The 27,931-nt window shown below is 38.0% G+C and overlaps 1 protein-coding gene across 1 annotated transcript in view; it reads right to left on the bottom strand.

Moving 5' to 3' along the window:
* Positions 1–25,915, bottom strand: part of LOC108607860 (tyrosine-protein phosphatase Lar) — a 93,790-nt gene extending 67,875 nt beyond the window's left edge. The window contains exon 1 of the mRNA XM_017998943.2: positions 25,806–25,915. Coding sequence (XP_017854432.1) covers positions 25,806–25,893 — 88 coding nt within the window. The 5' untranslated portion in view covers positions 25,894–25,915. The remainder of the gene's footprint in view (positions 1–25,805) is intronic.
* Between the last annotated feature and the right edge of the window lie 2,016 nt (positions 25,916–27,931).

Raw genomic sequence — 27,931 nt, 5'->3', positions numbered from 1 at the left:
GTTGAACACTTAACTAACAACTATTTCTGACCGTTGCCAGCGCACACGAAAAATTTTACATGACATTTTAATATAATTAGTTTTTGCTTCTAGCATAATGTAAAAGTGCGGCCAAAAAATGTCAGCACGTGCAACAAAAAATAGAATAGAGGCGAGGCAAGTAGCAGAAGCTGGGCAGGAGCAGCCTTAAGGTTGGCTTGCTACATGGACAGTAAAGTTGACTTGAGTGCGGTTAGGTGGATGGTTCGAGTAAGTAAAACTATTTGAATTTGCGGTCGGTTGGCAGGCATTTTATAAGCCGCAGCATATTTTTATGTGTGTCTGTGTGTGTGTGTGTGAGTTTTTGGAAAATTTTAAACTCACGCCAGGTTCTATTAAATGGGGATTTGCACACAGGGTGTTGCAATGGAATTTCGTTGTTATGAGTGCATAATTTGTACAACAAAAAGTTGTGAGCATATTTGTGGCAATTAAAATTCAGCTCAATGCTTTCAAAAATTACTCTAAGCTATATTCGAACAGCTGTCTAAGCAAACACACCCTGTAAGCGCTGCTGGTCTATACATCGCTCTCTATTCAGCTATGTGGTAGCCAGACACATGGCAACACTCATTATTTCTATGCAGGATTACCCAATAAGCCAGGCTACGGGCTTAAAATGCCGCAAACTTTATGAGACGCAACAAAAACACACGTGCCCACTAGCCCCACCCCCCACTCCGGAGCTGGATGGATTGTCGTCGTGTCGTGCTTTGTGTCTTGGTAGGCCTGGGCAATTTATGATTGCTAGCGAGCCAGAAATCTTCGTAGACAACCTGGCAATTTCATAAACTGTGCAGACACTTGCCAAATTGCCAGGGTGCCTGACAAGCCACCAAGAGCAGCCACCTACGCTACGCTGCTGCTGATGCTGCCGCCTCTGCTGCTGTTTTTGTTTTCAGTTTTATTTTACGCACGTAAACGCCCCAGTAAGCATGCTTTGATATTTTATTGAGCTTGTCATAATATTTATGATATGTATTAGGACTAGCAGCAGCTACAGCAGCACAAACTTCTGGAGTGAGTGTGTCCTGGCTACTGTCAACTTGACGCATGTTTTTCCACCCTCCACCTAGCTCTCTATATGTGTCTGTGTGTGTCTGTGTGTGAGTTTGAAAAGACAATGCAAAAAGTTTTTTGGCCAAAACTTTTATTATTATTAGCATTAAGAGGCCTCTGCTGCTACTGCTGCTGCTGCTGCTTCGTGTCGTTTTTGGCTTTTATTAGTTTGAACTTTTGACAGAAATTATATTAAGTAAATACACATACATTGATGATGATCGGGCGAAATACTGGACAGCGGGCTGGCCAAACTTTAGCCACGCATTAAAGTTTCATTTATTTTGTGTGTGGTGTTTTGCTTAATTTCTGTTATTTAGAAGCTGACAAAAACCTGCCTCAGGCAGTTGGTCACTTGCTGCTGCTGCTGCTGCCCCATGGCTAAAGTGAAACTTGTCTAAAACAACAACAGCAGCAGCAAGCGAGCTGTACTTAAGACTTGAGGCTGTCTTAGCAGTCTCAGCAGGACAACACAGTTAAAGTCGTTGCCAAGTTGCGTTGGCAGCTGCTGGGTAGGTCAGCATAATGTAAATAACAAAAGTAAAGTTGAAGATTTTAGCCAGGTGAACTGACTGTCTATGCCTATGTGTGTGTGTTTGTGTGTTGGCATTTTAACGCTGCTTCAAATCTGCATTGTCATAGCTGTGATAAATAGCGCAAATTACTTACAGCATGCCAACACTCCAACTTCTAAAACTCTCTGTAAGCACTTGAAATCGCGTAAGTCACAATACACATGCTTTGTCTCTTTCGCTCACGCTATCTCGCTCACTCGCTCTGGGAATTTCAATCGGAAAGTAAGAAAGTTTGCTTAGCAACAGACAAGCTGTAAAATGGCATTGCAAAAGGCAAATCTAAAGTTTATACAGGCGCAAAAGTAAAATTGTCTCTTGTTAAAGTTGAGTAACAAGTCGATAAGTTTTGCATTAATCGATTCATCACATAGCAAGAAAATTGAGCTCAGTATTTTATGTGCAGATTAATTAGCTGACAAATGCTTTCAATTAATAAATTAATTAAATTAACTGGAAATTCATCTTGCGAGTGTGTGTTAAGGTTTATAAGTTAGTGCATAGATTGACTAGCAAGTTTGATAAGTTTTGTATTAATCGATTCATTACATAATAAGGAAATTAATCTCAGTATTTTATGGCCTACAATTGTCTTAAATTAATCAATTAAAGAAGAATTGTAATCTTGTCTTTGTTTAAAGTTAAAAAGTTAGTTTATCGATTGACTAACAAGTTTTGTATTAATCGATTCATCACATAATAAAAAAGTTAATCACAGTATTTTAAGGCACATTCATAAGCTTTACAATTGTTTTAAATTAATCGACTTAAAAATGACTTGTAATCATTGTGTTTGTGTTAAAGTTTACAAATTAATTTATCAATTGAGTAATAAGCCAAATTGATATGACTGATACTACTCCGAAAAGAATCGATCAGAGTTCGTTAGAGAATAATAACGGTAGACTTAAACTCCAAAATATATTAATAACGGCTAATAAACAACATAAAGTTTATCTCTATTGCTTTCACTCATTAATAAGAAAAATGCTTCAATGTTTTATTAGCCATACAATTTAACTTAAATGAATCGATTAAAACAATATTCATCTTTGTTAGTTTCTTCCAACATAAATTATCGATATCATGAGCTTAAAGTTGCACATTTGCCAACACTAAGTAAGTCGCACGACCATCTTAGCATATTCAATATGCTATAAGTCGTCTGCATGGCATATCAAATGTCGCCAAGTTTAGCAAAGTAAACATTTCAAAACTGTCTACATCCACCCACGCACCGCACTCACCTTAACCTACAAGCTTGCGCTCGCTCTGAATTAATATGTAGCCTGGCAAGCAATCTTTTTATATACATATGTATATTACACTCTGAACCTTTGAAAGCAGAAAGAGAGAGCGAAGTCGCAACAAACTAACAACAGACGCAGACGAGACGCGCCTTACAAGTGAAAAACACAAATGTTTAGTCGCTGTTTTGTCGCTAAGCCTGCGACAGAGCCATAAAGTATGCAATGCCTTTTGACTTTGTCCACACAGCTCGCGCATAGAAGCGCAGAGAGTAGAGCCTACCGACTTGTATACTGTTCATACTGTAAAGGCGGTGCTTTGTTTTATTGTTTCTCAAATCGCTTGGCAGCCGCTGTCTGGGGCGCCTCGAAGGCTGCTGCTGCTGCCTTTTGCTTTTGCTTTATTATTATGCAGCGTGCGTTCTGGCGCGACCAGATTATAAAGGTCGGGCATAGCCAAGCGTGACGCGGGGGCCAAGACATTTGCACAACTTTGTCACGTGGCCGGGTGCACATTACTTTTTAAAGGCAAAAACTGTTGATATATGTATGTGTGCGTGTATTTTAGCAACATTTACAGTTTGATAAATGTTTGTAGGCTTATGCAAATGCGCAAAATGCTAAACGCCGCAGGTTGCCAAAAGAACACAAGACAGAGCCGCAGCCGGAGCCTTGAGCACTTGAGAGTTCGCAGTGCTTAGTGGCAACAACTTTGGGTCATCAATTTTGCCACGACAACTGTTGCAATGACAGCAATTATGAGAGCCATGTGTACAGTACATAAAAGCTATCAGCCAAAAAAAAAAAAAAGCTAAAACAAACAAACAGAAAGCGTCAAAAGCAGCAGCAGCGAACGAGCGAGTGAGCGAGCGACAGGCGATTAAGACGATAATAATAAGTGACAAGTTTATTGCCCGCACAAACACTAATACACACACGCAGACATATGTGTGTGTGTGTGCAAAAACTCTTTGCTGGACAGACAGCCCAAGCCTAAGCTTTTGTGGCCTGAAACCTAATGCGACAACAACAGTAATAACAGCAACAGCAACAGTCGCCCACATTATTGCCATGCGGGACCGAAGCTGCCCACACATTTGCCTCCTTAAAAGCCAGTTGCCTCTAATGCCAACAGCTGCCTGACATAAATATCAGTGGCCAAGCTCCAAAAAGCGGCGCTGAGTGTGAGCCAAAGACAGATCATACTAGACAGTGGCTGCAAAACTGTAGCGAACTGGGTGGTGGTGGTGGCAACTGTCTCTAAATGTTTTTGTTAGCACAAGCGAGCGAGCAAAGGCACTAAACCACTAAGTAAGATAAGTGAGGTCAAGCAAAAGGGGTCATGTGCGCGCATTGTTACATTACGTTACGTATACGCTACGTAAGCCACCAGGGACACCACCACCAGCGACTGGTCAACAGTAGTTGTTGTGTCAGCATAGATAGTAAAGACATTCAGCTTGCCCACCAAAGTGCGCTGCATTGAAATTGAAATTTTACTTAAGCTTTAATTCCAAGAAATTTTTCCGCAGCAATGTTTTAGAACTTTTGAGGTATTAATGTAAGTTGCTTGCGTAACTAGTCCCAATTAGCATGAAAACTTGTCAGCCAGTTTGCCTTTTTGCCACAAGTTGCTCTCGAACTCTGCAAAACTCCACAAACTTTTTACTTTTCGAAATATCGTAGCGTAGTCCATTAATAGTAACATCTTTACTAATTGCAGCACACACACAAAGTTGACAGCAGCCAAAACCTTTTAAGCATATTAAAAACAATTTTTGTAAAATTAGCCAAGGGATTTCTTTGTGACAGCAGCTACAATTTGCTCTGCTCTAATCTATGTAGCTTAAAGGAGTACACGTGTGTATATTTCTATAAGCATTTAGTATTAATTAGTTAGGCTTTGTTGTCGTCATAGCATTGCAGCTTCATTAATTACAAGCAAAGCCAGATTTACATTAAAGCTGCGGCTAATGAAATACAAATCATGCAGTCAGGGCTCAAGCTCAATCTCAAGCGCAGAGTTTTGTCAAAACAGTTACATCTCACTTTTTTTTTTGGCTGGTAAGCAAATTATTTTACATGAGTCAGCACATCGAAAGGCTAAAAAGTAATTATAGCAGTAAAAGCAGCATTATCACTGCTGCATGGCTATGGGGATGAGCCACCAGCAAAAAAAAACTAAAGTATGGCTGAATAATCAGGTCGAAACAGTGATATCTGGAAACTTAATTCAACACAAAATAGTCAACGCAAATTTCTGCGAAAAACCAAAAATTTTGTAGTCAAGCTATGCTTATTGTTGAAATATTTTGTGTGCTGTGTCAAGTTAGCAGCAGCAGCAAAAATATATGAAAAATACGTAAAAATATCAGCAATATGCAAATAAACTGACGTCAACGGTGTTAAAGAATTGTCTGCGTGTGTGTGTTCAATAGATTGATGTAAAATTGATGCTTTGCCGAGTGGGTTATTGTCTGGCCTGCATATAAACAAGCCAGAAAGTCTCGTTGGCAAAGCAAAACACATGGAAAGTAAAAATTTCAATAATGCCAAAGCATTTGTTTGCCAGACTTGAAAGATGAGGGCAGCAGCCAGAACGAACAGCAGCAGCAGCAGCAGCAGCAAAACGAAGTCAAGAGGCCACTTCAGGCAATTTATGGCATATGTTACCAACACACACACACACACACATACAAGCATATAATATGTAAATGCTAAAATAATACATGTGCATGTGGCATAAAAATTGATATGCCAGCATTTTTTCATGTGTGAGTAATTCACAAGTAAAATTTATAAACTTTTTAAATAAAAATATAAAATAATGTGCGCCAGAAATTTTAAAATAAATTCAGAGTTCAGTTTTTTAAAATGCTTTCAAAGTTTGCTTGTGCTTGCTTTCTTTTATCTTATATCTTAGTTAGTTCCATTAGTTCTCGAATTAAGTTGTGCAATAAATTGAACTTTTCATAAATTTACAAAAGAGAGCACCAGAAATTTATTTTAAAATAAATGCAAGTATTAAATATTTGAATTAAGTTTATAAAATGCGAACTTAAACATTTTTTTTTGTGGATTTCATTCTTTTATGCTTCTCAATTTTTTATTTTATACTTTAGTTACTACTTTGTTCTCAAATTATGTTGCACAATAAATTGAACTTTTCATAAATTTTGTAGCTCGAAAATTGGCAAGTGTCTTATGGAGCAGGCCCCAACCACCAGCCACCACCAACGGCCTGACAGTGTCAACGTCTTTTTTGGCGCACTTGCCCCTAACAATCAGCTCGACTTGCTCCTTCGCTCGTTCTAGAGTTACCACCCCCGAGTTTTCGATAGCAGCTCAGAATTTATGGTTGGCAGCTTTTAGGCTTTGTTTTGCTGCTTATTATTGTTATTGGCACCAACAGTGACATATTAGAAGCGGCTCCCGCTACGCCTGTCTGAGCTCATTTGTTGGCCCCCAACCAAAAAAAAAAAAGAAAAACGTATCGAAGCTGCCGCCTGTCGTTGCGTATGCCGGATTATTAATATTAGAAATAAAAAAAAAAGAACTCAACACAACACAAAGAAAGAAAGAAATATATATTTTCTACTGACCGACCGACCGACCGACCAACCAACCGGCTGCTGTTTTCGATTATTGCTGCTGCTGCTCATCGTCGTCTTGGTCGTCGTCTGCGTGTTTCGATTCTTTGCCGTAAATTGTTATTGACAACAGAAGCAGCAGTGCGGCACAAATTGGGCGTTGAATTTGTGGCTTGGTTTTTGCCTGGCTTAGTCTTCGCTTTTTCTCTTTCTTTTTTGCCGGCTTGGGGTTTTGCCGTCCATTTGTTGTGGTTATTATTATGGTTGATTTAGTGGCCACAAATTGAATGAATTGTCTTACTTAAAACGAAAGCGCCCAACGCCATATTGTGCGTATATATAAGTTTAAATTCAATAATATTGGCTAAGTGCGTGCGCTCAAATCGGATTAAACGGAACGAAGGACAACAACAAAAAAAAAGCCATACCATTGTATTAAATTGAATTGAATTAATTAATGCGCAAGTCAAGCCAAGCACACACACACCAACAATGTTGGTGAACGCTGAAAGTTGACGAAATGCTTGCCGCATGCCGCACAAAATATTAAAATAAAGTTGTAATTAAACGCTTGGCAGCGTCGCTCTCTCTCTCTCTTTGGTATGCACACATTTGTCTTGGGTGCTGACAAGTGCTTTGCAAAAAGTTGAGCAACAGTTGCGAATCACTCACAAGAACATGGCAATGTGAAAAAATACCACACACACAACTTTGATAATTAGAAAATGAAAATTACACAATTCAAATATTTTTTCATTTATTTATGCACTCTAAAAAATTTTTATCAAAATGAAAACCTCTGCCAACTGTTACAGCATGGGCGGTAATTTTGTTTAGCTTGCCTCGCAATTTGCAACCACTGTTGCCACGATTACGACCCAAACAGTCTGTCTGCCAGTCTTTGCCACAGCCCAAAAATGAGACATATAAGCAAAAGTGGCAACAACAAGAGTGAGACATCATGCGCCCAAAAGTATGCAGCAGAGGCTTTGTGTGTGTAGCTCACTCCCGCACACACACAGGCATATTAAAATATTTAATTACCATGTAAACTTACGACTTTTGTTTTTGTTATTGTTTTAATTGTGACAACAACTGTCATAATAATGAATATGATGATGTTTGCCATGCGGCAAGTGGCAGAGGCAAGTGTGTGTGTCAGTGTGTGTGGCAGAGCACACAACCGCAGCGCCGCAAAAACCAAAAAACGCAATATGCGCACACAGTGCCAGCGCAAAGTATGCGTACGCACACACATTTGTCTGAAATGAATGCCAGGCTAAGCTTTATTACAGTTGTTGCATGTCTGTCTCTCTCGGTCTCTGTCTCTGTGTAATTCATGACACGTGTGTCTCTCTCTTTCCCTTTCTCTCTGTGTGTGTGTGTGTGGTATCAGCATTTGGCGGTTTTTCTTAGAATTGTCTGTCATTTTTCAAAGTTGCTATTTGCATTTTAATTGCAGTCTTTTCATTGCAAAATATGCGCGTTGTATTTGCATTTATTTTATTAGTCGCCCCAAGGCATCGAGCTCTTGCCATACAATTTAATTAAAATTGTTGCTGTTGTCATCCTCCTGAGCACTGCAATTGTTATAGCTCGCTCGCTAGCTAGCCCAGGTGTTTGCTCATTGGAACTAATTAGTTTTATTTAGCTACGCTTATTGACTCTCTCTCGCCAGCTGGCAGCCTGGCCTGGCCCCAGCCGTAAACGTTCGGACAAACATTTTCAATTGACATTGCCAGTTGAGAGGACATGGCTGGCGTCTCTTTCTCTCTTTTTGCTGCTTAGTATGCAGCACACAATACACATAAAACATTAATAAAGCTTGTTGTCCTTTTGGGCTGCTCGTGCGTTCGACTTTCTTTTTCAGTGTTCAGTGCTGCCCAAAGAATTTCTAAGCTAAGCGAAAGCTGCTTGTCATTACCAAAAGCATTCTTAGGCTTCAAATCTGACTGACGCTTCAGTTTGTATCTCTGTCTCTGGCATATGCTTAGCATAATTTTTGGGGCTCGTCTGCTTATTTTGTATGCAAGTGTCGATACTTTGGAATCTAATCTACGTTCGAGAGCTTTGATTTCAGCTTGGCAGTTACTAAGTGTGTAAGATTAATTAAAAAAGGCCAAAACAATTGCCAACTTTACGCTAGAACTTTAAGTTTTGAACAGGAGAAGTGCTTTTGGCTTCACCAACGGATTGGTGAAGTTTTAAAATAATATTGTTTGCATTGGTGAAAGCTATTGGTAAAGTAGTTAGTTGTATTTATATTTATAATAATAATAAGAAGTGTTTTTGGGGCTTCGCCACGGCATTGGGAGTTTATTTGGTTGCATTGGTGAAGCAAATTAGGGTGGTGATGAAGCTTATAAGGTAGATTGTATTTATTGTACCTACAGATTGGGTAAAAGCTGTAAAGCAATAATTATTGAATTGGTGAAACGCATTGTTGAAGTTAGAAAATAGTAAGAGTATTGTAGAGTAACTTTCATTACCATAAACTTGTGCGCATTTTAAAGCGTTTAAATTTAATAATGTCTATAGACTTGACCAAGGGCCAAAGCAGCAGGCCCAGCTTCATATCATAATTCAGTCATATAAAATTTGTCTAGCGTAAAATTAGAAATGCCGCACAATCACAACAAATAACAACAACAACAACAACGATAGCTAACAAACAGCACAGCTAGCCGCTTTGTAATTAAACTGAAGCAGAGAAAGAGAAAAATATGTATAAAAAATCAACAACAACGCGCAGCGCAGCTCAGAGCAAAGAAAATCACAGCGAGCCATTGATATGCTGATGAGCGAGCTGTTTTCACTGAACGCTGCTGATGCTTGACATTGAAGTGACTGCGTGAGTGGCTCGGAAAATTCTCTGCAGCTGTGTGCGTATAATTTGTGAATGTGTCTGTGTGTGTGTGTGTGTGTGAGGGGTGGCAAGTAGTTGATGCCCCGCGCGCTGTTTACATAAAAATTTAAACACAAGACTCTTGTGCTGAATTTTATGTTTATCAACAGCTAAATTGAAAATGATGCTGGGACCCTTAAAGTGTATAAATCTCACATAAATGTTTACAATTGCTGCATAGTAGGTACAGTTGCATTTTAAATAAAATTATACAAAAATGCAATTGCAAAATGCAATAAACTTTGTTATTTGATAGTTTTGTAGTTATAATAAATGAATTGCAAAGCAAACAAAGTTAAGCTCAAATCAATTAGTTGACAAATTTTTGTCTTAACAAAAAGAAATACTCGGCCCTAACCCATGTCAAGTCGGCTGGCATTTCTCAATCAGCTGCTGCCCACTGTGCAACATTTTATGAAATTTCACAAAAGCTAAATAAGCAAATGTGCAAAGTGTGTGTGTGTATCTCTGTGTGTGTGTGTGAGTTGATTTTCAATCGAAACTGCTGCTTTATATTGCTTATATACACATATGGGCCGGCCGATTTGTCCTTTTGCCTTTGGCTGTTTAAAACTTGTTTGCTAACTTTGCGGTTTTCTTGTTTTTTTTTTTTTGCGGTTGACATGTTGGCTGTTGATGTGACCCAAACAAGTGAAGCGACAGCAACTGATGCCTGATTATGATGATGGTCGTCTGTCAAATGCTGCACTAAGTGGGGAACGCTCAGCAACGGGGCTTAGCAAATCGAGCGAGCTTTTGTTACAAATTTACGCCGACCCAAGCGCAGAAATTTATAGAAATTGTTAAGCAAATTTAAGAAACTAAACACTAAGAAAATCTTTAAATATTCTAAATGAAATTTATATTTGCTGTCAGCACTAAGCAAAAATTCTTTGCACTTTGTTGTCTAGCGAATAAATCTAAAGCATTGCTCCAACTATTTTGCAGTAGATAATTCATTTCAAATTCATTTCAAATGCTAAACTACACTGACAGCAATTTATGTAAATGTATTTAGACTATGGCAGGCACATGTAATTACCAGGTGATGTACAACAAACGAGCCGTTGACTTCAAGCCGTCATCAATTGGTAGCGCCGCTCTAATTAAAGATAGACATCAAAACATGCAAACTGCACAACGGACAACGAACTCACAGAGCTCTCAACTGCATGTGTGTGTGTGTGTGTAAAAGTTGTTGAAATAGTAGGTGTAATTGATTTGCCGGCACTTTGTTTTTGTTTGCAAAAGCATTCAGCCGCCTCGGGGTGAATTAAATAAATATGAAAAACATCAAATTATTTCGAAATGCCCAAGTGTTTGGTCTGGTCTGCATGTCTGTCTGTCTGTCTAGCTAACTCTTTGCCTGTCTTGGCGCTGGCAGTTTATACTGACAAACGTCTGTTATGCACGAGAGTAAAACTATATAGTATATATATGTGTGTGTGAGTGTGTGTGTGAGTTGGGTCTGCATAATTTTGCAATTGCTTTACAACAAATCGCAGCTGATTGTTTTTTTTTTGTCGTTGCTTATGTTGTGTGTGTGAGCTCTAGTACATACATAACTGCAAACGCTTGGCAGGCTTGCAAAAGGGCGTGTTGCCTTAAAATATGCAACGAAACTTTGCTCAAAGCATAAAATAAACTCGCAGCGCAATTCCACTTTTCAGCCAAAGAAATGAAAGAGCTGCGCACCAACGAGCAAATAGAAAATCACTGCAAAACAACAAATACAACAGAGAGAGGGAATGGGGGGAGAACAACGCACTACTGGCATTAAACCGAAACGGAAATGCAAGGCATTCTTATGCATATCCTCTAAACAACTGCAGAAGCCAACAAGCCCACAACAACAACCAACAACAATGGAGGCAGGAGCAAATGGAGGCCAGGACTCGCATTCATTGGCTTCACTCGTTTGTGGAATTTGTGCGTGCTAGCTGCTGCTGCTTTACTTTATATGCTGCTGCTAGCTGCTGCCGTTTGGCTCTGGCAATAGCGGCAAAGGAATTTTTCATACGCAAATTAAATCTACTACAAGTCCTTGCGCTTCATGTGCTATATGTGTGTATGTAAGGCTGGCTGCCACGCCCACATAGCCAGCATAGCATAGAGGCGCTGCTTGGGAGTGTGTGCGAGAGGACAACAACGATTTTCAACAAATATTCATTACATAATAAACTAAAGCAAAAAGTGCGCGGCAGCAAATCAAATTGCACATAAAATTCAAGCAATGTCGTTGGCATGCCAAAGCACAGTTATAATGTGGGGGGCACACACACACACACGCAGACACATACAATTATATGTTATATATATATATTTTTAAATGTGTTGCTTGTTGGCAAATCACACAGTGTTTGTTTGTATGTGTGTGCAAACTTTTGGCTTCGCATATAATCAATTAATTAATAATGTTGGCATTTGGTTTTTCAACTATTAATAAATTCATTCCATTTGCTCTTAAATATTTCAAGTTTTGTTCATAAATCTTATTTAAAGCTTCCACACAAAAAGGCAATAATTGAAATTATAAATGGATTTTCATTGTTATGCATACAAAGCGTAAAATTCTGTAAGATTTTCAATATTTGTGCTTGCCTCTTGTAATTGGTTTTCATGGAAAAGTTGAAAACTATTTGCTGCATTAAATTAATTTAAGCTTTACTAATATTTAATATTTTTTAAATTTTTAATATATTTACTTTGAGTTTAGTTTACTTTTTTGTAAGTATACAAAGCTTTCAATACTAAATTTGTAATACTCAATTTAAAGGCATGAAAATGTCTTGTTTAATTTTTTTAATTTAAAGCTGAAGGCACAAAATATTTTTGCAAATATTTAAAAAAAAATTCTTTGTTGTATTTGCGCATTTTATTTGTCAAATATTTCAAAAATTCGCAGGCAGTAAAAATTTGGCTTCATTAAATTTATGCAAACATTTAAAATTTTAAGTGCACAAAATATTAAAGCGCTTCAAATATTAAAAACCATAAATTCAACTTAATTTATTTGTAAATGTTGTTAGCTCACTTTGTTTGGTTAAAATGCCACAGCTCAACCCTTTTTGGCAGATTTGGGGGTAAGGGCAACATAAAAAATTTATCATCATTAGCTACCGCGCTACTCACACCACTGACAAAAAAGCAAAGCATAAAAAACATTCCATTTGCATAGTTATAATGCCTGTAACGTTATAGCCAAACAACAAGCCATTAACCGCAACAACTGTGTTAGTGCTCTAACTAACTGCGGCTCAGGCAGTTAGCCTTTTGGCCTGGCTTACAGTCACTCACTCCACTGGCAAATAAACTAAAGCATAATATGAATAAGATGGACTTTCGACTGGGGCATATAATTTCCTAGCACTTCGTTTTATACAGCGCTTTAACATGTAAATTCGAATTTTTAGTGCCAAGCAAAACGAAAACACACACACACACACATACACACCTTAATTAAATTTCTAATTATTGTAATTAACCACATTAATATGACCTCATGCGTACCCTAATTTGCTGCACACAAATGTACAGCAGTGAACAGCAAAAAAATAAATAAATGCCCAGCCAATCTTTGCTCAGCGTACGAGTCGCGGGGCGTAAAATTGTGTAGAAAATTGTCGGTAAACATTTTTACAGTTTATTTGCAAAGCGTGGCGGGCGACCGAGCCAGACCACCCCCCACCCCCACCACCCAGGCATAGTCGTTTTAATATCACATACCAGGCGCCCCAGCTCCAGCTACAGCGCCATTGTGGGCGACTGGCCAGAGCACTGGGATGTGGTTGGCTTTTATTATATGACCGAGGCATTGTTCGTTGGATACCCAAAGGAGCATTAAATAGCAAGGATATGATGTATTCCAAGAATCCAGGTATTTAACAAATTGTGCAAGGAGCGTAAACTGAAGCTTAAAATTGATTACAGCAAATACGCAGAATTAAACAGCGACGAGAGAAAGCCAATCAAATATAATTTATAAATTAAATTTCATATAGTTAATTACAGGATATTCAGCTAGACCAGTCTGTGCTAGCTTCGCAGGCTTTGCTATTGTTTTGCTCTTAGCTTTGTGGTTGTTGTTGTTGCTGGTAGAGCGGTTGGCCTTAATGAGGTCATGTGTGTTGGTTGTGCGACGTCGGTGATTATGATGGCATGAAATTAACATTTAATTTGAGTTGAACTGTAGCGCCACCTAGCGAGCAGTACCGACGCGTCGTCTGCATGGGCATTTGGTTAATTTATGCCGCTCGCTCCCTTCAGCCCTCTCACTGCTTTTGGTCTGAATGTGGCATCATTAGAGGCAACTTTGTGGACTCCGGACGCGCTCTATTGGACAATGGCATGTAATTTATGTTTGTCTTAGCAGCTGGCCAGGCCAACCACCCACCACCCACCCACCACCCATCGCACTGTTCAACGCATTATACACATACAGTCAGTTGGGCAACAAGTATGGCGTGCAACGAGTTAAAAGTTTTGCCACCAAAAAAAGAAACTTTTACTCGTCTGCCAACCAGTACGCAACCAAAGCTGTGGCGCCACCAAAATATCAAACCCACACAACAGCAAAAAAAAGTTGTTATAAAAACACCAAAAAACTTTTTTTTTTTGGCTTATCCCGACACGATTTAGTGCATTTTGCATGCCACACAAGCAAAAAAAATTGAGCTGCTGAAAATATTGAAAAAAACAGCGCAGAAAACTGAGACAAATTCCATGCGCCACATTTCGTTGCCCTTCATTATTTACTAATGAGGCTTAAGCAGCGTCTAAGATTTCAAAGCAGCACAGACAACATTAAATAATAAAAATGTGCGCACATTAAATATTAATTTCCATTTTCGTAACTGATAAGCGTGCACAGTTTTTTTCACTATGATGTGAGGTATACTGGCAGGGCTGATGTGAAAAGGTCACGAAACGTGACCCAAACTGGTGACAGTGCTAGGCAAAGTTAATAAGCTAAGGCCTGTAGCTTTAAGAGCAATAGACATTGCATAAAGTTTTAGTATTTTGTAGTAGAATGACTACAACTTAGTTTAGGAAAACTTTCTTAATTTATCGATAACTACAACTTTAAGCAACTCTAGAAAACAGCGCTGTATCGAATAGTTCATAGTAAGTTCGATTGAACTAACTTTTTGTAATAAAAGAGCGAACTACGGTCCAGATTATGATTTAGTCCGCTTATCGTTAGTTTTTTATTTAAATCATTGCTTATTTCTTTATATAACAATCGATATATAACAATCGATAGTGTTTGTAGGAAGTAAGAAAATAAATGATAATGGAACTGAACAAATGAAAACTGAACTATATAGCTGAACAGGAACTGCGTAATCCTAATCCTTCAAACTTGAAGAACGATAAACCTCTATAAAGTAGAAGAAGAATCGAGAGAATCGAGCTTAATAAACAAAAAGATTCGTCTCTTTGGTGTGAGAAAGATCGTGAAGTGAACGAATAATGGAACTGAGCAAAAGACGACTGAACTATATAGCTGGTTAGTGCGTTCACCAATAACTTGAACCTACTGAACTTGATGGTTCAGTTGAAGTACGATTAACAACTGCTCTCGATAATGAACAACACTCTCAACTAGAATAAGAATCGATCCGAGCCGAACTTGAAAGACAAAATCGCCTCTTTAATACAAATAAGTGGCTCTAAATATATCAAAAGCTATAACTTATTACTTCAATTTCAACAATTTTCATCTATTTTAGTCATTATATTAATTTGTTTATTACAGCTTAACAAATTCATTGCTACACACTTTATGTTTAATTTGGCTTCTAATTTTTACCAATTGAAATACTTTCGATATAGCACAAAAACAGCCAATTGTGTGGCCTCAACCAGCAACAAATAAATGAAAAAACCAAAGTTTAAAAGTTTCAAAGAGAGCGCACAAAAAAAAACACGTTTTTTTTGGCAGACAAATTCTATGAACAAAATGAAATGTCAACAGTAAATTTACCTAACACTTTTGCATTTTGTTATTGTCGGTTGTTGTTTGCTGTGTTTGTTGTTGGTTTTTGGGCTGATTATTTTCCTTTTCTAACGCGACGAAAGCTCATTTTTCTTATTTTGGGTACACAGCAACAAAATGTGCTTAATGGGATTTAGAGAAAAAAAAAAGAATATACGAAATGAAATGTCTACAGATGCTTGAACGAATTGGTTTTGTTGTTGTTGGAGTCAGAGAGTGTGTAAAATGGCGCATAAATATGTTGAAAATGGACTTGAGAATTTATTTACATAAAAGGGATTTTTACAAATAAGCAGCCGGCAGGCAACAATATTAAACTCAAAGCTTGACTGTCAGTGATTTGTTGTTGCTGTTGTCATTATTATAAGCGCCTAAGCGAGTGAACCTTTTTGTTGTTGTTGTTGTTGTTGTTGTTGGGTTAATGTTGCTCATGGTGACAACTGTAGAGAGGCTGCAGCTTATTACGTATACGTATCTATTACACATTGGCTAAAGCAATGAACATAAATCTGTTAACAGCACGTTGGGAAAACTGAAATTGAAATGTACGCAATGCTTACAGTTAAGAATTTAGCACGTTTTCGATTTTATTTGTAGCCCAAGAGTTCATTTAAAAAAATATTGTTAACGCTACGAGCAAAGCAGCGAAGAAAGCTGTGCAGGGAAAGAGAAAACTTGGGGGGTAAAGTCGCGCTCACTAAGCAGCAAATCCTTTCATCCGATTTAAGTAAATGCAAACAAAATAAGTAAATAGCAAGAAGCAACATTTTTGTTGTTGTTTCAGCCACCTACTCTACACTCTTATAGCCAAGAGGGCTTAGAGCAGCCACACCCACCCCGCCAACCCGCTGAAACACTCAACAGACACTTGGGCTTGGGCTTGGGCTTGGGCCTTGCTGCTAGTAGCTTGTTAAAACTTTAAGTCCGTTTTACTTAACGTGGCTCCTTTAGCTGACAGTTGTAACTGCTTCGCTTTGCTTTGCTCTTGCGCTTGCTCTTGTTTCTGGTTCTTGGCTCTACCTTTCATGCGCTTTAAGTTTGTTAATTTTTTAATGAACTAACGATTGCAGTCTTTAACTATTTAACACAATTTTGCCTGGGATTTTATTTTTTTGCTTTTAGTCGCTCTCGGGTCGCTCGGCCTGCCATGTGTTTCGTCTGTCATTGACAGCAACTCTAATTGACTTGCATTGTTGCCACATCTTTTATCCTTTTTGTCTTGCTCTTACTTTTGCTGTTAGCTGCTGTCTCTGTCTCTGTTGCGTTGACAAGCCTTCTAATTAGTCAACGCCCGTCAAGTCATTTTTGCTATTGACACTTTACGGCGTTTAGCTTTTTAATTGAAAGTCGCTTTTGTTTCTTATATTTTGTTTTTTTGTTGTGGCCTGGATTATTGTTTTAATGGAAATTGACAATGGGCTAATGGAAGTGGCCACACTTAAGGCCCAACAAAATCTGAGAGCAAAGCTTAATGCATTGATTTTGACTCACATTCAGTTTTTGAAATGACTTTGAAATAGAAATTTCCTCGAAAGCTCTCATAGGAAGGTTTCAAATTGTTAAAACACTTTTAATGCGAAATGAAAGAGAAGCACAAAACAAAAAACATTCTGTTAGAGTCAAATGCTCAAATTTCAACAAAGCAGGACTAAAGTCTGTAAAGCATTATCAACATTATTTCTCTGACTTTTCAGAGCATTAAAAGTCGTACTAAAGAGTTTGTAGTCCAAGCATTAAATTGCCCACAAACTGAAATTTTGGCAAAAGTGCAACCAAAGCTGCAAGCTCTTGAAAAAGTAACCAATGGATTTTAGCTGTGGATGTTCCTGCTGCTGCGTTTATTTGCGTACCTCGGCATAATTTCAAATTAGTGCAGCCATTGGCAATGGTTTGGCATCTTATCTGAGCGTTTAGAGCGTGGGAGGCGAAGTACTTGGATGCTGGCGCTGGCGTCGCATCAATTTCTGCAAATGCAGCTGGAAAAATGTTGCGAATGCGTTTAATGTGCAGTTTCAGTTTTTGTGGCTTAAACTGGCCATGGTCAGCAATGTGTGGGGGCCTTAAAGTGCAGTACGCTTAAAAGTGTTGCCAAGCTCTTTGACATTTTGCGCTGTCGCCAGCTCATCAACTTTACTCGTTGTTTGTTCTGTCCCTGAAAAGGGCAAGGGCGCCAAATTGCCGTAACATGACAGCGTACAACTTGGCGAGCAGGTAACTTAAAACGCGCTGCGAACACGCAAGACCACCCACCAGCCAACACCCACAACAAAACGCCCAACCAAAAGCTGCTTCGCTACTACGCGTAGCATTTGCCTAATGTACTCGCTGTCTGTCGCTTGTTTGTGCGTTGACTTATATACACACACACACACACACACACACATACTAGGCTAGGTGTTGTAGCATCCAGGGAACGTTTATCAGCGGCAACGCTACAACAAACTTTTTCATAATGTGTGGAAAAAAACTTGCAAACAACAACAGCAAAAAAAAAGAAAAACTGTCAACTTGACACAGGCGCCTGTAGCTATTTTTTTTTCATATTTTTTATAAGTCTAACTATAGGCTATATTAGCTAATTGTTTGATCAAACAAAAGGCAGTTTCAACTATTTTAATGCAGCGACTTTTGCTTGCTCATAATTTGATAATTTGATTTGTTTTCGTTTTAATGTTTGCACTTGCTGCAGAGCATTAAATATTCGTTGCAACTGCGTTGACTATACGTCAGCTCATATTTCTTACATTTTGTTGTTGTTGCTGCTCTTGTTGTTGTTGCTGTTCGCTTGTCTGCTTTTCTTCTTGCAGCTTGCGCCTTGCCTACATTATTTATGCATTTTTCTCTTGGCTGCTCTGCACTGGCTTTTAATAGTTGTGTCTGTGGCAATGTATGCATGTGGGCTCTCTATGCATGTGTGTGTGCGTGTTTACCACATTGAAAAGTTTTCTTTGCAAAGTGCTTGGTACATACGAGCGCGCAAATATGCCAAAAAATATGCTACACAAAAATCGCTCAAGTGCAAAGTTTTAACAATTGGAAAGTTTGCATCTATGGGTGGCAAGTAGTGAAGTAGCAGCAACGACGACGACGACCCCCGCACCGCACACGCGACAACTCATGCTACCCACCCCCCACAACCCCCCGCTGCCACCCAGTCAAGTACTTAGTTAGAGCGTCAAACGCAAAATGCAAACCTCAGTGGCAAGCGCATTGGATGTGAGCTGGAAGAAGAGCTTGGGGGAGTGGTGGGGGCGCCTCTTGCTTCTTGCTACGTGTGCTTTAAGTGCTGGTCGAGCTGACAAAAAATAAACTTGTCCTCAATTTGTGTGCATGGCAGCAAAATGTTGGCAAGCGATAAAAAAAATATTCTATATAAAGCTAAGCTCGCAGCAACAACAACAACAACAACAACAACAACAACAATAAACAAAAATTGCCTTAAATGAACTACATGCACATTTATGAAAGCGAGCAAAGTTGACTTTTGGCAGTTTATTAGTTCAAAATTGAATTTGTGTTGGCATTTTCAGTTGTTGTTTTTTTTTGTGTTTGGCTTGCAAACTTAAAAACAACATTGACAGCTATGTTGAGAATATATGCAAAATCGCTTGGCAAAGAAATTAATTAATGTTAGGCATATGGCCTTAGAAATTTATTGCAGCATAACAAACAAAAAATTTGTGTTGCTTAGATATTTAATAAAGTTGCACAAGTGTCTGCTAGAGAAATTTATTTCACTTATAAAATATTCTTGGCAGCGTTTTAGAAAAATTGTTTTAAAATGAGTAATTCATTTATTAAAATATCCTAATTGAATATTTAATATTTAAGAAATGAAGCTGTAAAATATCTTACTTATTAATATTTTAATTTATTTGTAAGATTTTGTTCATTGCTAATTAGTGTCAACTAAAATTTCTACACATAAGTATAATTAAGCTTTTATATTTGAAATATTTTGGCTATAAACTCACTACAATATCCACATAATTTCTTGAAAATATACCTTTTAAGTTAATTTAAATTTATATACGTATATATGCCAATTACTTGCTAAATATATTAGAAATCGCTAGAAATATTTTACTTGAAGAATTCTTAAGCTAAATACACTTTAAGTTACTTTAAGACATATATTTGAACTATTTTGGGTATAAATCGGCTATAAGTTCACTACACATTAGAAATTCAATACTTGAAAAATTCTTATAAAAATACATTTCAAGTTAATTTAAGTTTATGTATCTCTTATATTTGTATAGTATGTTCCCAATTGCTTGCTTAATATATAAGAAATAAATTGCTAGAAATATTTGACCTAAAAAATTCTTGAAATGCACTTAAGGTTACTTCAAGTTTATATTTGAAATATTTTGCCAGTAAATCAGAAATAAATATTTCACTTGGAAATGGCTTTCAATAAATTTGCATTGGCTTTTAAATATTGCAGCTAGCTGTGGTGTTTCGACTGTCAACCAACTAAAAGTTAAACTGCTGCTGGAGTAGCCAAAGCCAGGGCAGAACCAGAGCAAGAGGCATAGAGTGAGAGAGAGAGAGAGAGAGAGAGAGAGAGAAAGAGAAAGCTAAATAAACTGTGAGTGGCAAAAACAAACTTTGCGTTCTCGCTGCCAAGCAAAAGTGGCAAGTGGCGCCACCTGGCGACCCAATGAGGTGTGAAGATGAACAGTCGCAATTGTCTAACGGACGTTATTGTGCTATAGCTTTATATATGTATGTATGGGCTGGATGTAGTGTGAAGTAGAGCTAAAGCAAATACTAAGGTAGAGACCAAATCAAATGTGCTGCTGACTCAAGTGTTGAGTGTGTGTGTGTCTGTGTGTGTGTGTGTGTGTGTGTTGGTTGTCTGTGTGAATGTTTGTGGTGTGCCTGTTGCCTGTCCTGTATCTTGCACCTTTGTGGAAAATTCAACAATGTCAACTATGCAACACAAAAGCGACAATGCCGTCGCTTTGTCTGACTGCCAAAGTGCAAGGCGGTGTGGCAGCCACCAGGGCAAGGGCGTTGCTTGTGGTGTGGCCACCAACCAAGCGACCCAACCGACCCAACCAACCGAACCACTTGCTTGTTTTGCTTTTTTTGCCTTGCCTTGCTTTGCTTTCTTCTTTTGTAGCTTACAAAAATAGCTCACTTTGGCAAGAGCGTGCATTTTCTTTTGAAATTCACTTTTTTTGCTTGTTTTGTGTATTTTCTTTATTTTTTTATGGCAGCAATTTGCATTGGCCGCTTTGTCGACGCCGCTTTTGCACTTTTGCTTTTACACACACACACACGACACACACACTAATACAGTAAAAAATAATGACATTAAAATGCGCATTATATTAAAACTCTATGCCCGATTTGCTGCGCCTCCCCAGACGGCTTTCAACTTTAACCCCTTGGCGTGTGCACATGACATGCAAACAACTAAAAACAACAACAACAACAATAGCAAACTACTTCAGTTTTATGAGCGGACCCTTCACTGCCCGCCCGCCCCATCAATTGACAATTATGAGGCCACGCCCATTGCCGTGCTCATAAATTTTGTAATTATTCCCCTGCGTGTGCAAAGAAACTACCGAAAAAAAAAAGAAAAGCAAGCGCAACACGAAAAAATATGAACACACACGCAGGCAACAGAGTCGAGTCGAGTCGAGTCGCGTCGCGTCGCGTCGAGTCAAGGATGAGGCCATAAAATTTTGTGAAATGGTCATGGCATAATATGGAATATTGGAGCACAGCAGGCCGACAGTCTCAGCTCAGTGTGCGCTGCGTCTGAGCGTCTGAGCGTGAGAGCGTGTCAACAACAATAAATATTGGCTGCCAAACAGCAAAAAATAAACATGGGCAAAAAAATGGGAGCACGCAGCTGAAATTGGCTGAAAGTGAAAGAGTTCAACAACAGATATGCGCTTAAAGTGCTCGCTCCTTAAATATAAATTTGTAAGCAAATCAAGCATAAAATTGAAGCGAAGCGAAGAAAACATTGAACCGTTGTCAAAATAAAATAAATGAACTTTCTTGTCACGCACACACGTCGGAATGCAATTAAAATTTCATGTACTGCGCACCTTAATTGATTAATGTTAATAAAAAATGAGAGAGCAAAGCAGACAAAATTATTATGGGCAGAAATAAATTAATTAAAAATTGTGTAGTCTGCTTTTAGGCAGCAGCGACTTGAGCCTAGCAGCAGCTGTTTCAGCTCCAAGCCAAAGGCGCATACTAATAAAATATATAAATTGTACTTAAAGGGGCTTCCGAGTCGCCGCAATGCAGCCATAAACATTAATTAAAACTTTTTGACCCGCCGCCAGCAGCAGCAGCAGCAGCAGCGGCAGCAAGAGCGAGAACGAGCGCGAACGCGCGCGTGCTCATCACGCTTGCAATATTCATGTGCAGCTAAAGCAGCAGCAGCAACTCGTACAATAAAATGCACTTCACTGCTAAAAAGTAGCAACAACAACAACAACAACAACAAAAAAAGAATAAAAGATTGTTGCTAGTTGAAGTTTGTGGTGCCGCTAAACGGCTACGAAGCGGCCTCAATGGCCTTATTTGCACGTAGCGCTGAAAATTACGAGTTAAGCACTTTTTGCTTCAGGCACACACACACACACACATATACAGACTCGTGTCACACATATGTGAGTCATGAATCATTTAACAGAGCGCAGCACGCTGCAGAACTTTGCGCTTTTTAAATGAATACTGCGTGGGGATTTCAGTTTTGCCCCTGAAAGGTTAAAGGACATGCCAAAGTGAGTTACTGACGTCACACATACACACACACAACTTTCAGCTATGAAACATGATACTTAACTGCATAAAGCTCTAACGAGCAGAACCTTTTGGCTAACAAGCTCATTAATATTCAAAATTAGTTAATTAAAATTTTATAGCAGCTGCAGCTAAGTCTACGCTTTAAGCCAAAAGCAGCTTGCAGTTTACAAATAAAATATGACCTCATATATGTTTGTGTGCGTTTTAGGAGGCAGCAGCACAGCTCAGCTCAGTTCCCAAACAAATAGAGACAAAGCGTACGTCAAACTGTTAAGCTGCCGGCCACGAGCCAACGAAGCATTAAATTAACATTTTTTCTAATTAAACTGGCAGCAAGTGCTATAAAAAACGAGAAGAACGTACAACGGCTTGCCACAATTTGTGGCTGTTAAGCAAAGATTTGCATAAACTGATTGTGCTTGAGGTGGAAATAAAAAATAGAGCGAGAAAGAGAGGGAGAGAGACAGCTAACAAGTCACTTGGGCTACTTGAGTGATGCACTAATTAGAGTTTGCTAAATTTAAAAATAATAGTAGTGCCATTGATTTTTTTCCCTACCAACGCTTGGCTTACGTTGCGTATGCGTAACATTTGCAACGCATATCATTAGATTAACACACACACTTGTCTTGTCTTGTGCCAACTTGACTGCTCAACAAAAATAATGCCTAAGCATTTATCACAGCGTTTTTTTGTTGACCAAGCAAAGTGGTTCTAAAATTTCAGTTGCCCAACAACAATGCGGCAAGAAAATAAATAAATAAACGCAACGAAACGCAGATAAATAAATGTGGCCAACAACAAAGAGCAAAGCGCCATAAATCTAAATAACAAATTTTTACGAGAGCCAAAAAAACGAAACCAGAGACCATAAATAAGATGTTACTACGGCCTAGCCCCCAAAAAAAAAAAAAATAATAATAGTGCCAACAACGCTTGAGCAACAACAATTCCCCAAGTGCGCTGTTAATTTAATATTATTACTTTTCATTACAACTCTGTGTGTGTGTGTGTGCTGATGACTACAACAAAATGCTGTTAGTTTCTTTCATTTGCAATCTTAATGTCAACACATTAAGTAGCCAAAGCGCCAGCACTGGCCAAAGGTCATATAAATCAACATTTATCAGCTGAACATCGTTGGCAATTGAAAATGACGCGCCGTGGCAGCCAAATGGACGCATAAATACTTGCAGCATTTTAGGCTAATTACGCGATGCTAAAAATGAGAGAGCGACATGTATAAATTAAAAGCTAATTTTACAGTTGAGCTGACTATCAATTTAAATTTAAGCGTAATTTGCAACTAATTTTAAGTTTTATTTTAAGACTAACAATTTGTTTAATCAAAGTTGCATATTGAGCAAATGACAAAAATATTATTAAATATATATAATTAATTATTAAAAGTTAACACAGCTGACTATCAATTTAAATTTAAATAATAAGCGTAATTTGCAGCTGATTTTTAGTTTTATTTTAAGGCAATCAGCAGAAATAATATTTCAAGTTTGTTGCAACAAAAGTAGCCACACACACCTTGCCACCAGCTGTTGTATTGCATTTGGCCAATAAACTAGCAAACAGGACAATGCACATGCTGCTGCTGTTGTCTGCTGCATTTTTTTTTTTTGTTTGCAGTTTTGTCGCACCTCTTTTTGTGCCATTAAATTGAAATTTATGCGGCACTTTGCCGCGTGAAATGTTTGTACAACTCGTTGCGGGCTGCGGCTTAGCACACCCCACACCCCACCCCACCCCCCACAACCATGTAATTCAAGCAGCAAATATGCCCATAGGCGTTGACAAAACGACAAAATGTTAGAACGACAACATTTGAATTGGTGTCGAGGCAGACAAAGAGCGCATGGGAGTGGGTTTTGGGTTGAGTGGTTGTAACTCTAAAACATATGCAAAACTGTTTGCTGTTTGCCATGTATTGCCATGTAAATGGTTTGCTGACCCGCCACACACACACACACACTAGCACACACATACAGTCAGTCTAGTGTCTGCTGCACGGAAACGTTTGCCGGCTAATTTGTCGTTTGTTAAAATTATGATACAAAAGCCGCTCAAGCGCTCGCGATTCTGCCAGCCCTCAAACCAGCATTAGCCAACTCAAATATCTGTCTGAATTCAGTTTTTGGTTATACTCGCAACAAGTTTTAATTAATTTGCCGCAACTAACGCTACAGCCTCTCGCTATATTACAAAAAAAAGTAACACAAAGTTGATGCTACGATAATTTGAAAAGTTTTCGCTTAGACAAGCAGCAGCGGTTGCTGTCGCTGCTCAAAAAGTAGAACGCTCTAGCCCCAAATCGCTACCTAAAGTGCCAAAACTCTCGCTCACACACTCTCTCGCTCTCTCTCTCACTCAGTCTCATATATGAGAATACGACAAGCTATATTAAGCCTCAAATAAATGCAGCCCCCGCCATAATTAACATATAGCAAAAGTTTTGGCGCATTGCTAAGCCATAAAGCCGCCAAAAACACACACATAGACACACACACTTGAGCGTTAAGCTAACTGATGAAATATGACTGCAAAGTAGTTTTACTTTCGGGCAGGCATAAAAGTAATTTGAAATTTACAACTTTTGCTTGATTGAGCCAAAAAGTCAAGCGGCGCAACTAATGATGCAACTTTTATATAAATTATTTAGCTATATTATGTAAATATAGAAATTATATTTGCTAAAGTGCTGCAACTTTTAAATAAATTATTTAGATAAATAAATATATTATAGTTAACAACTCAAATTATATATGAAATTCATCATTTATATTTAAGATGTAAACAAAGTAAAGAATGCAATTTTCATATACATTATTTAGATATATTAAATATATTTTTTAACTTTTAAACTTCTTAACTATCATAAATATGGAAATCATAATATATATAGATTTAATCAATGTAAATATTGTTGTGGTGATTCAACTTTCATATAGATTATTTACATATATTGAATATATTTTGTAAGTATAAATAGATATCATCATAAATATTTGATAAATTATCAAAGTATATATGGAAATCATAATATATATTTAAGACTTAATTAAAGTAAATATTTAAAACATATTTGAATTCAACTTTCATATAGATTATTTGGATATATTAAATATATTTTAATCAAAGTAAATATGGAAGTCATAATATATATAAATATATTTAAACTTTACCTGAGTTCCGGTCAAAAACAAGACTAAATATATTTCTATATCAATTAAATATTTAGTTATAGTTTTCATATTTAATTGCATTTCTTGCTGCCTTCATTTATATGTAACAAAGTGTATTTCCAAGTCCAACATTACTGCTAAACTTGGCAAGTTTGTGCGCCCAGCAGCATAAGCAGCAGCAGTTTATGCTACGCACTTAGAGCTTAACCACTTAAGTGTCAGGACTTAATCGTAACTTAACTAACAACTTAACTTAATTTAACTTAAACACACACACAGACTGAAGTTGACTTTGCCTACGTGCAACTGGCAGCTGGCAAACTTGCAACGTGTTGCATAAAGAGCCAACAAGTTAAGTATGTTTTTTTTATGCTAAGCTTATAATTTATTTATGTATTTTATTTTTTGTACTCACGGGATGCATCGACGGGCGCTGGTGTCCAGATAAGCAACGCTACTAAAAATGTGGCTGCAACTAAGCTGCCTGCCATCTGCAGACCCATTATTTCAATATTATATAGTTTATATACTATATAGCCTTAGTATATATATATATAGACAACAACAATGCTTTAAAAAATACGCTGTGTTTGTTTTTTATTTACAATGCGCGTTTGGCTGTGGCGACGAGAGCTAATCAGACTTACTCTCGGCTGACTCGCTCACTCTCACTCAAGCGTGCTCAACGCCGCTGCGACACTAATTGTGTGAAAGAGACGCACGTGTGTAGCAGAGAGAGAGAGATATAGTTAGTGTTGTTGGTGTAAGGTGTGTAGTGTTGTTTGTTTTTGGCGTTATAGCATTAGTTTGTTCAATCATTTGTTAAATACATTTTCGCAAGCCGAAAATCATCGGATATAACAAGATGTGTTAGTAAATGCGATGTCATCATCATTATTATTGGCATTGGGCATTATATGTGAGCGTTGATTTGATTAGTACAATAAAATTTGTTGTCACGCCCATTGTAATGATTGTTGTAATATTCGTTGTTGTTGTTGCCAATATTGTCGCATCTGGCGTTGTGCTATTGACATGTTGCGTATTTTTATTGTTTTATTTTGTACAGTTGTGTGCGTGCGTTCAAGCAATTGCATTCAGTTCATCATCATTATCATCATCATTAGCGTTGTTGGTGAAGCGTTGGTGAAGCGTAGCCATGTGGAGGGAAGTTGCTGTTGTTACTAAATGACAAATTTACCTGCTTTAAGTTGAACTTAATACTTAAATTGAGAACTCTTATATATGCTAAAGATATGCAGTTTTTATTATTGATTTAATCTTATATATATATATGCTGAGTTTTATATGCTGTGACCTGCAAAAGAGAAAGTGAAATATTGTAGACAAAGCTGCAAAGCAAGTCAAAGCAGAGCTTTGTATGTGTATTTTGCCTTTTGTGGTTTTCTGTTTGAAAAGGTGTAAAAATACAAGTAACCACATATTTTAATCTCGCAAAGACCTTCAAAGCTGCTGCAGCTTAATGAATAAGTAAATAAATACTATAATACAAAAATATTTGGAAAAGCCACTGGCTAAACTTAAAGGAATTTTGCTTTGAAGTCAAGCGCACTGACAACTTGTGCGATTTAAATTTCAACAAATGTTTGAAGCTCAACGCGCTTCTCTATTCAAATTTCAACTCACCTAAACACACTTATGTGTGTGTGTGTGTGTGTGTTGTAAGCCCTTTGGGCTCTCCACATGAAATGCATTTTAGTCGTGGCGCTAATCACAGCCGGCAAGGCAACCTAAGCAGCTTTTGCATGTAATGCGCGGGCAGAGCAATTTGCAGTAAAAGCTCTGCACTCAATTTAGCTAATCATGTTTGAAAACAAGCGCTGCATACCTTAAGGCGCAATAAAAGCCTAACGACAAGCTATGATTAAAGCAACAACAGCGCGCGCATAGCAGCTGAGGCAATTAAAAAAAATGAGAACTCAAAGTCAGACAGACAGACAGACAGACAGTTTGGCAGGCAAAGCTTTGGCAAAAGTTAAATACAAAGTCACTGCGGCGCAAATTGCATGAGCCATGAGCATTGTTACTTTTGATTTCTTGTTATTATTATTATTGTTGTTGTTGTTGTTGTTGCTGCGCTCAGTTTGTTTACAACAACTTGTGGCAAGTGGGCACATCGAACTGCCCACTTAGCACAAGCAAAAACCAACTGTAGGCAAATTTACAAAAGTTAGCTGCCATAGCCGCAGGTGGGCGTGGCTGGGCGCTGGCAGAATGACTTGCACTCTTTCACTTGCTCATATATATAAATGCACTTGTAAAAATCAATTAAACTTTTCAAGTGAAGTTATAATGGCCTGGCACAACCCGTTTCTTCATTTTCCTGCGCTTGCTTTTCTTATTGGTGCCTTAAAGTTTTTGTTGTTGTTGTTGCTGTTGTTGCAGTTGTCAAAAGTTTTAAAATAATTGGATTTTTTACCAGCGCATCGCATCGCACTTGTGCTGTAAGCACAGGCACGAACTACAAATGAACGAACCGTAGGTAGCCCCCCAAAAAATAAAAACAACAATAAGTGCTCG

Source organism: Drosophila busckii, chromosome 2L, assembly GCF_011750605.1.
Source record: "Drosophila busckii strain San Diego stock center, stock number 13000-0081.31 chromosome 2L, ASM1175060v1, whole genome shotgun sequence".
NCBI lineage: Eukaryota > Metazoa > Arthropoda > Insecta > Diptera > Drosophilidae > Drosophila > Drosophila busckii.
This window is presented reverse-complemented; position numbering and strand designations above follow the sequence as displayed.